Consider the following 13,752-nt stretch of genomic DNA (forward strand, 5'->3'; position numbering starts at 1 on the left):
GCGCCGGTTGGGCCCGGGCGCGGCGGGGGCGGGCGCGGGGGCGCTGACGGCAGCGCGGGGCCGGTGCGGAGGCGGGGCCGCGCCCCGCACGGCTTTGTGCTCGCCGCCAGCGCCGCCGCCGCCTCCCCGGGCTCGGCTGGGCTCGGCTGGGCTCGGCGCGGCCCCGCTCCGCTCCGCTGCTATGCGCGCCGTGCCTCCCCGCGGCCGCTTCCCCGCCGGCGGGGCGCGGGCGGCCCCGCTGTGAGCGCGGCGGGGCAGGGGGCGAGCGGAGCGGAGCGGCGCGGAGCGGGGAAGGGAGCGCGGCGCCATGCGGGGCCCGGGGCTGGGGCCGGCGCTGGGGCTGCTGCTGCTGCTGGGCGCGGCGTGGCCGGCGTGCGGGCAGAACGAGACGGAGCCCATCGTGCTGGAGGGGAAGTGCCTCGTGGTGTGCGACTCCAACCCCACGTCCGACCCCACCGGCACGGCGCTCGGCATCTCCGTGCGCTCCGGCAGCGCCAAGGTCGCCTTCTCCGCCATCCGCAGCACCAACCACGAGCCCTCCGAGATGAGCAACCGCACCATGATCATCTACTTCGACCAGGTGGGGCGGCCGAGGGGGGGGGGGGGGCGAGGAGCCGGGGGGGCCGCCGGGGGCGGCCGCGGGGCTCGACGGCGGCGCTGACGGTGCCCTTCCCTCGCAGGTACTAGTGAACATCGGCAGCAACTTCGACTCGGAGAGGAGCACTTTCATAGCGCCCAGGAAAGGGATTTACAGTTTTAATTTTCACGTGGTGAAAGTCTACAACAGGCAAACCATCCAGGTCAGCCCCGCTCCGCTCCGCGGGACCGGCGGGCGCGGGGGAGGGAGCGGCCCGGGGCGGCGGCGGGGACGGGACCGGCCCCCGGGCATCAGCGGGCTCCCCGCGCAGCCCCCCGGCGGCGGCAAGGGGCCGCGGGCACCCCCCGGCCTCTGCGCAGCCCCTGCCGGCGTGGGGTGGCCCGGGCCGGAGGTGGCAGCCCTCCCGAGGTGGTGGCAGCCCTCCCGAGGTGGTGGCAGCCCTCCCGAGGTAGCACCGTGCCCGAGCTGGTGGCATCCTCCTGGCCAGGGCGGGCCCCGCGCTGTCCCCAGCGCCAGGCACACCCCTGGGCAGAGCCCGGGGAAGCGCTGCCCGGCCCCGGCCCCGGCCCCGCACTGCTCCCGGGAGGTCTCACGGGGGCTTGGGGTGCGGGGAGGCGCCTGTGGCACGGATCCCATGGCGAATGTAGCTCGGCGTGTGCAGATACCTGTACGCATACGCGCCTTTTGTGCGGGGTTCGATGCGTATGCGCCTCTAGGTAGGGATAGGAAACTATCGGCGTGAAGCCAGGTAGCATAACCTAGGCAGGAAATCTGCCTGTGTAGCGATGCACGTTGAAAAGGTGAACGCGGAGCTGCAGCACCGTGCTGGTGTAAGCGGCTTCACGCATCCAGATCGGGCAGGTAGTGTATTATTAATGTGGGGTACACGGCCCTGAGATCATTAGAGTGAGCTGAGCAGAGCTTATTGACTGTTGTGGCATATTGTCTTTGCTGCCTAACAAAGGAAAACTACCTCCTGAATGCACTTCAAACGCGCTGACTCTGGCGGCTGTGGCTCTGCACCTCACGTCTCTGAGGTTTCACATAAAGCCATCTTTCAATAAGTATGAGCTCTTTTCATAGCCTGAAAACATACAGGCACCCTATTGAAATCCTTCAAAATAGGATCAATGTCCTGTTTTATATGCACCGGGTGTTTTGATGTGGGTCTGAAACAGCGGTGAAAGCCTTATTCCTTTAGAGTACATACCTTAGCTGGGTTCGGATTGATATTTCATTTTTATGGGGATGGAGTTTCAGCTGTCAAAAGAGGCCCTTTCCTAACTAAGCATTTTACCTGCTAGGCGAGCCCCGGCGGTGTCATTGTCTGACTTTAATTGACAGAGGGCTTTGTTTTATCTTGCTCTTTAGGTGAGTTTGATGCTAAATGGGTGGCCAGTGATTTCTGCCTTTGCAGGGGACCAAGATGTGACCCGAGAAGCTGCTAGCAATGGAGTCCTGATTCAGATGGAGAAAGGAGACAGAGCTTATCTAAAACTGGAGAGAGGCAACTTGATGGGAGGCTGGAAGTATTCGACGTTCTCTGGATTTCTAGTGTTCCCGCTTTAAAGCACTTCTCAACCGAGCAAAGGGAGAACCGCAAGTCAGAGAATCTCTTACAAATTCCCAAGTCGTAGCTGGGTTTAAAGAGCCGTGGACAGCAGACTTTTTACATTCAAATATTAAAGAAGCTAAATCCTGCTTAGGTTTGTGTACATCCGCTTTGAAGAATTACTACTTATTTTTGTTGTGTTGCAGCCAACAGGCGGGAGACACTATAATTGATCAAACCCCCATTTATATTCCTCTCTCTCCTCCCACAAAATTAGTTCCCATCTCTGTGTCACTGGTGTAATCTGCCATCGTTCCCCCATGGTTTCTGCCTCACACAAGTAGACTTTAGATATTTTCATTGTCCTTTACAGCATATTTTGTAGTTTTGTTTTTAAAACATGTTAATCTTGACTCTTTCTCTGAGTTTAACTTTTAAAAAAGCAAAGTATTTTTGAATACGTGGATGCCATGATGGAAGGAAAAATGCAATTCTTGCTGTGTACTGGCTGGCTAAAGGAAAAATTTATACACGAAGAACTATTCACAGCTAAGGCTGACTAGAGTATTTCAATATTTCTATGTAATTCTGAGTGATTGTGAAATTTAAGGCTGCTAAATGTTTTGATGCTTGTTTTGCTCTTGTAAAACGTGGCCCAACTAAATGCCAGGAAGTATATTGAACTTTTACTATTACTCTGTAATATATGTGTGAATATCGAAAATTAATTTTTGCTTTAATTCAATAAAGTTTCAATGGGACTTTTATTTTTCTTAACCAGAAACGAGGTTCCTCACTGCAGGCAGGCGGGGGGCGGCGCGGCGCAGGCAGCGGGGCGGGAGAAGCGCGCAGCCCCCGGGCAGGGCCGGCGGCTCCCCGCAGGCTCTGCCGCCCGGCCCCCGGCAGCATTTACCTGTACGATATTCTATAGACCGGATCGCATTTTATACGGCCGTCTAAAACTATCTTACGATGTATACTTCGATGCTCGTATTATTTATTCGCTCGTATTATTTTGTTTACAGCCTTTTCAAGATGTAAATGCTATAATTTTGCAGTACTCAAAGAGATGACTACTTTTATTAAACGGTGCTGACCCGGATTGCGGTTGTATCTAAACTTCGGCGTGAAGCGAAGGGGCTCGGCGGGGCTCGGGGGCAGCCCCGCGCCCAGGCTGCGGCACACCCCGAGGGGGCTTCGCGGCCCCGGCTCCCCGCGAGGAGCCGAGCGAGCCCTCGGGGAGGGGCAGCGAGGCGGGAGCGCTGAGCGCCGTGCCTTGCCCCCGGCTTTGGCCCCGGCCGGGCGGGGAGCGGGGCGGACAAGGGCTGCGCCGCTTCGCTTCCAGGTGCGACGCTGGAGCCGCTCCGCAGCGGCCGCTGCCCTCTCCGGGGGGCTCGGCGGCGCTGGGACCCCCCGGCCCCCGGCGGGAGCTGCTCGGGAGCCCCGGCAGCCGCCGGCGAGGAAAGGACGGAGCTGTGCGGAGCGCGGATCGCGGCGGGAGGCGGCTTGCGCTTGGAGTTGGGACCCGCGCACCGGGGCCGGCTGCCGAGCTCCGCTACCGCCTGCCCTGCGGCACTGCCCGGCTCTGCACGGGGCCGCGGGGCTGCTGGCGGTGCTGACGGGGCTGCTGGCGGTGCCGATGCTCCTCTTCTTGTCCTTTTTTTTTTTTTTTCGTCCCTCTCCCTCAAGGCGAAGCAAACAAAGCCGCCACCTTCCTCCCGCCGCAACTTTCCCCGGTCGTTACAGCCGGCTCAGCGCGCCGCAGCCGGGCGGGGCCGTGCGAGCCCCACACCGATGGCCGCCGAGCCCCGCGCCGCCGCCGGGCAGCCCCTACCCCGCCCCGCGGCGCTGCCGGCCCCGCCGGGACCCATCTCGGGACCGATCCCGGCCGCGGGCGCCCCGCTGAGCCTCCGACGGGGCGCCCCGGCCGCCGGCTCCAGGCTGCGCCCGTGGCCGCGGCCCCGGCGGGGAGCTGGGGGCGGCGGGGTCAGGCCCCCGCCCTCACGGGCCGCAGCCGCCATTTTAGGCAGCGGCGCCGGCCGCCGCCTCACGATGGGCTCGGGGCCGGGCGGGAGCGGGTGGGGGCCGGGCGGGCGCCCTGCCTCGCCGGGGGGGTCCGAGGGGCTCCCGTGGGTGCTGAGGCCTCGGCCTCGTCTCCTCGGGGTGCCGGCGGCCCCGTGCCCCTTCCCTCAGCCGCCCTCCTGCTCGGCCCGCTGCCAGGCACGTGGCCGTGCCTTGGCATTGAGCCGCGAGCGGCTGTGACTCTTGACAAGGCTTTAATGTATCTTCAGTCGATGTAAGTAATGTCTGATTGAATTTATCGCTGATTAGAGTTGAGCATCAGTTTACACAACAAGAAATTATGTTTCATTCAGTTCATTAGCATGACTAGTGTTTGGTTTATGAGCATATCACTAATGGTAATGACCAGAGCTGATTGATTTCTAATGTGAATATAATTACGCAGATGTAGGGGAATTAAAGAAAAAAAAAAATCCGCATTGTTAATTGTTGGTTTTTTAGGGAGTGCGTGTGGGGGCGAGGGGGTGGAAAGGGAGAAACAAACCAACTCGCTTCTGCGTGAAAAATGTGAACATAAAGATTAATAGCTCCAGCAGGAGACAGCGAGTTGGATCCCGGAGAAGAAGTCAAATGCCGTTAACCCTGGGAATAGTTAATGCACATCCCATATTGCAAAACATAATTTTCCCTCTTCTACCCCCCCAGGTACGGCTGGAAGCTCGATAAGTTCGCTGGGAAGAGGTCGTTCCTGAGGAGCGGCCAGAGGCTGGGCTTCGCGCATGGCCGGGCAGCCAGCTCCCTGCAGCCTGCGCCGGCAGCGGGTGCCGAGCGGGCTCGGCTGCGGGGCAGAGCTGCTGCCGGGCAGAGCAGAGAGCTGCTTCGTCCTCCAGGGTCGGAGAGAGACTCAGAGCTGTGGGACCGTGGATGGCAGCGCCTGACGGGGAGCGCCTCGCCTGCCCCGCTGCCCCGATCGTTCCTGGCTGCAGCAGGGTGAAGGTGAGCGAGAGGTAAGAGGAGCGGAGTGGGACGGCGTGGTCCCGCCGCCGGGTGGGATTCTGGAGGGGGGAAGGAGGGGATGGTACTCAAGTACGGGGTTAGAGCTGGTCTGAAGCAGCTCCTGCGCTTCAGCGCTGTCTCATCAGTGTGCTGTGTCCCCGAGGGTGACCTCTGGGATCATCCGTTCCACTGAAGTGGAAAGGTTATCAGGAGCACAGTGATGAGAGAGTTTTGCTGGAGGTGTTTCCAGTGGCGTGTGAGGGACGAGGGGTACAGGCTCATGTTCCACGGGAACCCCTGTGGTGTAGAAGTTGGGGGAGTGGGGGCAAGAAGGAGCGGGAAGGAGGCTACTTGCAGAACTGCTCTTCCTCTGGCAGGGTCAGAGGGGGAATTATGGGGTATATTATGCCAGCTAAGAGTTGCCAAAAGGCCTGTCTGATTGCTTTCCCACAAAGAAAAGAGGCCTTGTGTTTCTGTGGTGAGAAACGGGCCTCACTGAGGGAGAAGAGGGCTCAGGCAGGACTGGCAGTAATTGGTCACAGCGTCCTTGGGACATTGCTGGTCTCTGTGCCCTCAGCACTAATGCTGGAAACCCAGCATGAACCAGAGGCTGCACTGCCTCCACTGGGGATATCTGAATTAAGCACATTTCTCCCAACTTCCACGAGCACCTCCAGGCTTCCATGGATGCAGGGCAATGGAGTGCCTCTGCTTCTAGTGGTCCTGCGTCCATAACCCTGGTGTTAGCAGCTGCACACATCTGAGTGTGGAGCTCTCCCTTCCTAACCCCCATTGCAACTGTGAGTCTTCTGTTGGACAAGTGAGGATGATGATGCTGTTCATCCTTCAGCTTTAGACCTATGTTGGAGCCACAGTAAAGAGCCATTTTAAGTTTTGGCAGTTGAACTGAGTTTCTTACAGTGTGAGATTTCTAACAAGAAACAGTTGATGTTCTGAACTGCTGAAAAGCCCAGTTTGGGGAATTTTCCTTCAGGAGGGAGTGGTAGTGCTGTTGGAGAAAGGTTCTAGCATTGCACAGGCATCTGGACTTGCAGTGAAATTCGCAAGAGTCTCCTGCTTCTTGTGCCAAGATCACTAACAAAAACGAATGGAGTGTCAGGAGTTTTCCCTGAAGACTGCTGCTTCCAGTGCTCTGGTTATCAGCTTATCAGCAGCCTTTTAATTCTCATTCTGTCGTAGCGTAGCAGGTCATACGCATTTTGATCTTAGCCTCATGCTTTCTCTTGTGTGCACCCCTGCTGCATTTTGGAGAGTAGTTCTATTTGGGGAAGACTGTGAAACTCTGCTAAGCTATCAGAGGAAAGAAGACCTGAGGAAGAGAAGCTGGAAGAATTTAAGCACAAGAAAGACAGATGTGATTACTTTTCATTAATTAATCTTGTTGTGTACAGTATATTAGAAGACATATCAGTGCATCAACTTCAGTTGTATTTCCAGTCTGAAATATTGAAAATTTCTTTGCCAGAGATATCCAGAAATAATCTGCCTTTTTTTTTTTTTTTGTCTATACAATTTTCATTCAGGGGCTAGAGGATCATAGAAGGACTCCTGCTTTGTTTGCAATTAGTAGTCAGTCAGCTTATAGTGGAAATGCTTGTTTCATTCTTGCACTTCAGGGTAATAAATTTTAATGTGCTTTTGATATTTTGGGCTTCAGGGTCATTCAAGTCAGGGCCATCCTCCTTGAGCTTCTTCTATACTGGCAGAGTTTCCAAACTTTGTCAGTAGTAAATAACACTTTTTAAAAGGTAAATAGTAGTGAAAATAAATGTAATCCCGAACGCTTTCTGTTAGTAATGAAAATAACAAGTAGCTTCATGACGGTTGTTCTCAGTGCTGCTGTCACCAAAGTAATTCTGTATTTCTCTGTTATCAAATAAAAAGGCTGGGTTAAAAAAAAAGTGAGCATGTCATATTGCTCATTCTAACATCTTTCCTTCAAAATCCCTTGTGAAACACTGCAGACTACCTGATCTGCTGACCCGATTAATAACATTTCCATTGAAAGAACAGGAAAGTATTGTGTTTATTCCCACTTATGTGGTACTGTTCTTCATTTCATAATTCTTAAAATCTGGTCTACAGAACTTGAAATTTCATGGGTCAGTTCTCCTTCATACTTTGATTTTCCCCGTAACTTGAGTAATGTGCTAAAATTATTGATTGGCGTGGATCTGTAACTCCCCTCTGAATGTTTGTATCATTTCTTTATCTGGTTTTGTATTTCCCAGCTGTCAGCTGAGCTGAATTTCCTTATGATTCTGTCTGTTGAGGTGTAGGGAAAGAGAAGCTTCTGATCTCTCTCCTTTTAATCTGATTTTATTGTTCCTTTGCTGTCTCCTTTCTGGGTGATTAATCTCACTATTTTAGCCTTCGAAGAGCCTTTCCAAGGACTTGATTGTTCTTAGAACCCGGAGGACTGCAGCCCCTAGTTTTAAAACACCTCCTTGGAAATGGCACGACCAGTTTTATCCAGAATAGCGAGGTGATGCTCAGCAGTTATTATATACGTAACAGAAATAATAATTCAGGTAGCCGTGTAGTTTGTCATGTGGCCAACATTTTGCAGTGATGAATTGAGCAGAGATCTTTACTGAATTTCCTGCAATATTCCCAGGTCCCTGTCGTGGCTTGATTAAGCTAATTGAGAGCTCAGCAAGTAATTCGGCACCATTAATATGCACAAACTTACCAACTTCGCATTTAGCTTATCATGGATGTGAAAAATTGCACGGCTCTGATCAGAATTAAGTTAGTTGCCCACACTGGGCTAAGACATCAGCGAGTCTTGAAGTGCTGGTTTAGTGCAGTATTTTTGGTCCGTGAAAGTCGTAGTTATTTTCCTAATGGAGGTAGTGGAAAGACTTTGACTAGAAGGGGCTTTGGAATGGATACGTGGAGAGAAAATCAGCTTCTTTCTCTAAGTGGAGGAGGAGGATCTTTCATTATTAAAGCAGAGGTGCCAGCGCTCAGATTTCAAGGCGTAGTTTTAAATTCCAGTGGGTTGTTAAATGAGATTTTTCTGCTGACGAAAATTTGCATAGCTGTATTGCAGTGCAAATTCTTGCAACTTATTTCACCCATGGGACACTGTGGCAGAAACCAGGAAATAGTGTTGTTACAGAAATACCTCCCAGTCCTATTACCTCTGCAGTTGCACGCAACTGCTGTATCTGTGCGAGATGAAGATTATGTGGATAACTAGAACTTTGCAAGAAACATATCCATATTCCTGTTCTTCTACTCTATTTTCATTTTGGCTGTGTAGCACTAACTGAATTCTTTTGGCCTTGTTTTTGAGATCATATAAAATATCTGGATAACTGGGGGGCATCCCAGTGGCAAAGGCATGGTGTAAGAATGTCGTTGTCCAGAAGTCAAGATGTCTAAGATAGGTTTGTGAAGGTAACTGGAGTGCCAGAGGGTCAGGGCTGTCTGGTGTTACCTGGTGGTGGTCATGTTAAGCTGCATCAGTATAGAGTTCCAGTGGCCTCACCTGTTCTAGTCCTGTGACAAACTTGCCCTACTTAAAGTATTTGTAACCATTTATTGAGGATGCAGAAAAGGAAGAACAGTTAAAAGCATTGAAACGTAAATGTCAAGTAAAGTATTTGCTTGAATAACATCCCTTATTATTTTTTCTTCAAATGGTAGATGGATTTATAAAAAAAACCGTCTTCTCTCTGTCCAGTAGCAGTCTTTTAGATGATACTGAAGGTTGGAATATTTGTCCTGGGTGGGGAAAAATGTTGTTGAATTGGTCTGGAGCTGTTTTAAGACAAAACAAGTGAAATGCGTACAAAAAAGAGGAGAACACGGTATCAAAGACAGAAACACAAGTTCTGTTTCTTTTCCTTTTCTGTGGATTTTTATGGCTTAGGTTGTCATAGCATAAGGCAGTGTTGGCTGCTCTGAAACCAGGCAAACTGATGTTCAGGTTCTGTAGGGCAGCCAGTCAATACCCACAGGTTTGATCATGACTGCTTTATGGTAATAACAGTGGTAATGCAGCCAAATCCCTTTGGTTATACTTAGCAGCTGGGAAGATAAATGAGTCCTATATAACTACGAATCAACTGCAGAATGATAATTTTAGTTTAATGTTTAAGCATGTTTTTAATGTTCCCCTTATTGCAGTGTGTTTTCAGCAAAGCTGGAAGATGTTGCAAATACAACGTTGGGGTGTTGTTTCTAAATTGATATCATTAAGAGCTGGTCTGATTAGTGCGATTAATGTCAGCATGTTCCAAAGAAGGGGAGGGTTCTGTTTTTCCGTTTGGCTTCCCGTGTATGCTCTTAATTTGAAGTTGTGTGAATACATTTTATATTTTCTGAATACATCTGTCACATCTTGCCTTAATGGTGACAGCATATCATACCACGCTGTGTTTCTGTCTTACCGTAGCTACACTGGTGTCTCATGAATACTCCTGCACAAAGGCTGCTGCAGGTAGCGCAGCTGAGTGAGTTCCTGTCTGACTCAGATGCCTCTAGCTCAGGCTTTTACCTCTGCAATTTATGGAAATTTTCCTCCTGCCACATTGTGGCCAGGTTGCAGCTAACCTCATGTCCATTCTCAGGGTGGGAGGAAGAATGCCAGACAACCCTTACTGTGTCTGTGCAGCAGGAAAGCATTTTTGCAAGCCTGAAGAGGGGGGACTGTTACGTGGTGGGAAGCACTAATTGCTTAGGGGAAAGCAAGGTAAGGTCTGGCCACAGCTGACCACGCAGAGCGAAGCTTTGAACCCTTTGCCACAGCACTTCTTTGCCTACAACACTGGTAATGTGCTGTTGAAGTACAGTCCTTTAGATGTTGAAACATTTTCTGTGTATGTCTTCTCAAGCTGTTGCTCATCTTCTGTGATCCCTCTATCACTTGTGCAGCTTCTCTCTTTTTTTTTTTTTTTTTTTTTAACTGGTTTAGTCAGCTGCTTCTGGTAAAGCCCCATACTTCAGCCCTGCCAGTCAAGAGAAGGCCGACTCTTCTGTGTTAACTCAGTTTGTCTGCCTCCTTATATGTCTACTTCTGTCATCTCTGAGCTGAACTTTAAACAATTCTTCCCATTAGTACCCCTTCCCAGTTTTCTCCACAGCCTTTATGGGTTGTTCATGCTGTGCTTGTGCTTTTCCTTTTCTAACTTAATCTTACTTAGAAAGAAGAATCCAGTTGATTTGCAGTATTACAATCTGTGCTGGAAGCCAGGAATATGTTAATTCTGACTGAAGTGCTGGCTACCCACATCTCACTGGTTCTTTAGGAAATGATAGATATCAATATATGGAGTTACTTTGTTGAGAGGCCTACAGTTTTGCAAAACACTTAAAAATGTGCTTGATGTGAAAAATCTGTTTATCCAGTTGAAAGCAGCAAGGTGCTTCATGTTATTAAAGTTAAAGCACTTATGCTTAAGTTTATCAACCATGTATACGTTCAGACTGGGTAACAGAAGAGGGTTATTTTCTATTTAAATCAGCAAATAAGTGACCTTTTAAAAATTGGAACATTCTTTTAGAAGGAATTATGGGCACCAGTCAGCCCATTCGAAGGTGGATCTTGTCTGTGAAGACAAGAACACAGTTGTGTAGCTTAGTTCTGTATTTCCATTTAAGCCCAAGATAGACAGTGCTTTTCTTTTACTATTATTTAAAAGTGTATTTTTATTGATGCTCATTGGCATGCTGCTGTGCTGTTAAACACAGTACCAGAAACTAATAAAAAACATTGCTCTGGGTTGTAGACTTAGGCAAGAGCTGAGGTGTGGTTTCAGTGTCTGCCTTGCTGAACCAAGGAGATAAATTGTACACGTGTCTTTGGCTGGCATGCTTTGCTTTATTATCTGTACAGGATAGGACAATGACTCTTCCCGTTCCCAGTCATGCATGGCATAAGAGCCCAGAAGAATTACCCTAGTGGTAGCTCCTTAAATAAGCATCCAGCCAGGTTCATGACTGAGCATGAAGTTTCTCATGGTTTAGAGTTCAGTGTTACAAGGGAATAAAATAACTTCTCACTAAATAATAGTGGGAACACAGTAGGAGGCATTTTGTTGAGGGCATACAAGCTATTGTCCTACCCTTGCCCAGAAAGCAACATACGTCAAACAGAAGATGTCTTCCTTACATTCTAGCTAAATCAATGTTATTTCTTCCAGAATACTGCTGCTTCCATTCCTGGAGATAAAAAAACATAGCTCACTGTCAGATAATTCTTCCTCTTGGGCTTTCTGTACTTGACCAGTGGTTTTTAGTTTTGTTAGAAAAGGAAGACTTTCGTTATCCCCGGAAGATTAAATTGCCTTGCTGGCAAATCTGGTTCATTGAAGAAAGAGAGGAGGAAAAGCAGATAGGGAAGAAATAGAAAAGAAAATAATTTCAGGGTATCTTTATAGTCTCCTATTGTTAGGATGTCAATTACTATCATATATCACCTATACCACAAACTTGTCATACCTGATGTTATTTTTTTCTTTTTTTTTTTTTCCTTCAACTAGTAGGAAATTTCTCAATTATCCATAGGATTCTTTTATTTTTATTATTATTGTTGGTCTCATCTTTAAATTATAGCCATGATGCTCAGAGATTTAGTTTTTAACACCCAGTTGAGAAGGATGAATGTTAAAGGATCATAGTTTTCCTATGCAGTTCTGCATTCCATGGAAATGATTGCAGAAAATAGTGCCCTTTCCCACTTTTTTTATATGGTACTGCTCTGTTTCAAATGCTGTTACCTCACACTACAGAACTGCCAAGAATGCTAGATTAAGCAGTGTATTCCATAACCGTGGGCTCTGATTTAACACTGTAACACCCCTTTTGATGAGTGCAGAGTGTGTTCAGTTACTGTAAACATGGGCTTTCCAAAATGGGCTATAGGAGTAGAAAGAAGGTTAATGAACCAGTTACTGAGGAGAAGAAAAAAAGCTTCTCTAATTGACAAAAAGGTCTGCAGGGAGTCAGCTAGATTGCATGCAGTTGAGGCAAGCAGGCTGTGGTCTGTGATCTTGGACAGTGGTTAGTTATTGATGACTGTATTAGGCATTCTGACTCTGAGAGACAGCTGCAGTGTGCTTAGCTCTTAGCAGTTGTGGGGTTGGATTTTTTTTTTTTTTTTTTGCTTCCACCGAAATCAGACTTTCAGGGTACCAAGAATTAAGGGAAGCACATAGTCTCAGTACATGTCAACTTGCTAACTCCAGGTACAGATCTTCCCTTTTCTCAGTGATGTGAGAACAAGTGACTGATGTCCCTTGGAGAGCAGGTATTCACCCCAGCCCTGGAAGGACAGGCCAGATCCACCACTACACCCTGGTAGTGCTTTTTTGACCTTCCTAGAGCAGCTCCTGTCCCAGAAGCTCTGCTTTCAAGCTCCAGGATTGACTGTGGCCACAGAAAGTTTGTCAGAAGGGCCACTGGCTCTCTCAGGGAACAGAAGACAGAGGGTAGATAATGAGCAGAGCTAAAAGGTGAGAGGTGTCTTCTAGTTCAGCTCTGTCTTGGTCAAGTTCTTGATCCTTCTTGATCTACCTAGTTCTTAGGTAGAGTCAGTCCTCGTTTTCCTTTCAATTACAGCTCCATCCTACTTTTCTGTCCCTTCCAGTGTGGGGAGTTTAATCCTCTCTCAGTTCTATTTCAGTTGTGTGTGTTTTTTTTTTTTTTTTTTTTTTTTCTTCTTTGCTTTCATGACTCAGGACTTTTTTTCCTCTTTTCCTTCATGCTATGTCATTTCTTCTGGCTGAAGTGGTGTCCTCCTTTTCTGAAAGGAAACATCAACCCTGCAGGAGGATTAAAGGAGACTTTTAAATAAATTCCTATGGAGCCTCTACCCCTTGCAAAAACTGGAAGAAAATGGCAGTGAGTTTCAATTGTAGCGAGCTTTATTTCTGTACAGTATAATGTAATTCATAATGTTATCAATATCTATAAAAGCATAAAGAAAGGATGGCAGTAGGAGTTACAAAGAGAAAACAAAAAACACAGACATAATAAAATCAAAAGTCTTATTAAACTTCAAAACACTGTAGAAGAGGAGAGAGGATTGGTCAGAACCACAAATCAGAGGCTATTCTGGAAAAAAAACAACTCTGTAAAGATACAAAAGTGAAGACAGAAGATGAAGCCCCCCTCGAGCCAGCAAAAGAAAAGCTCGCCTAAGCCAGTTCTAACTGAATAGTTCAGGAACTGGAGAGATACAGAATGCTTGGCAATTTTGGCTTATATTGTGTGCAGAAAGAAAACATAATCACAAACTTTCCTCTGGGTGAAGGGGATCAGAGACGCACTGTCAATTTGACTATATTATTGAGACAGTGTTTAAAAAATAAACAACCCTGCAGCTTTCTCTTCAAAATTCCCCGCTGTCACAACAAATACAAGTAGTCCAAAATTTAAATCTCAAACATCTCAATCAGTCAAAACCTAGACAGAATAAAGCATGATAGATTCTTCAAAGTTAGTAAATGTGTCAGAGGTGAGATCGCAAGATCTCTTCTCCTTTAATGAACGTGATTAAAACCGTGGGGCTTCCTTTCCATACCACCTTGAGAAGCAAATAACACAATAGAGA

At 48.6% G+C, this 13,752-nt stretch overlaps 1 protein-coding gene across 1 annotated transcript; it reads left to right on the forward strand.

The window, feature by feature from the left end:
• Positions 1 to 307: 307 nt before the first annotated feature.
• CBLN1 (cerebellin 1 precursor) lies at positions 308 to 2,167 on the forward strand (the record flags this gene model as incomplete). The annotated part of the gene is made up of 3 exons (XM_084294658.1): positions 308 to 580; positions 681 to 800; positions 1,970 to 2,167. The coding sequence occupies 3 exons, from the start codon at positions 308 to 310 to the stop codon at positions 2,165 to 2,167; spliced, it is 591 nt and encodes a 196-aa protein (XP_084150784.1).
• Positions 2,168 to 13,752: the final 11,585 nt, after the last annotated feature.

The sequence above is a fragment of the Netta rufina genome (genome assembly GCF_964035555.1).
Source record: "Netta rufina genome assembly, chromosome: 13".
Taxonomy (NCBI): Eukaryota; Metazoa; Chordata; class Aves; order Anseriformes; family Anatidae; genus Netta; species Netta rufina.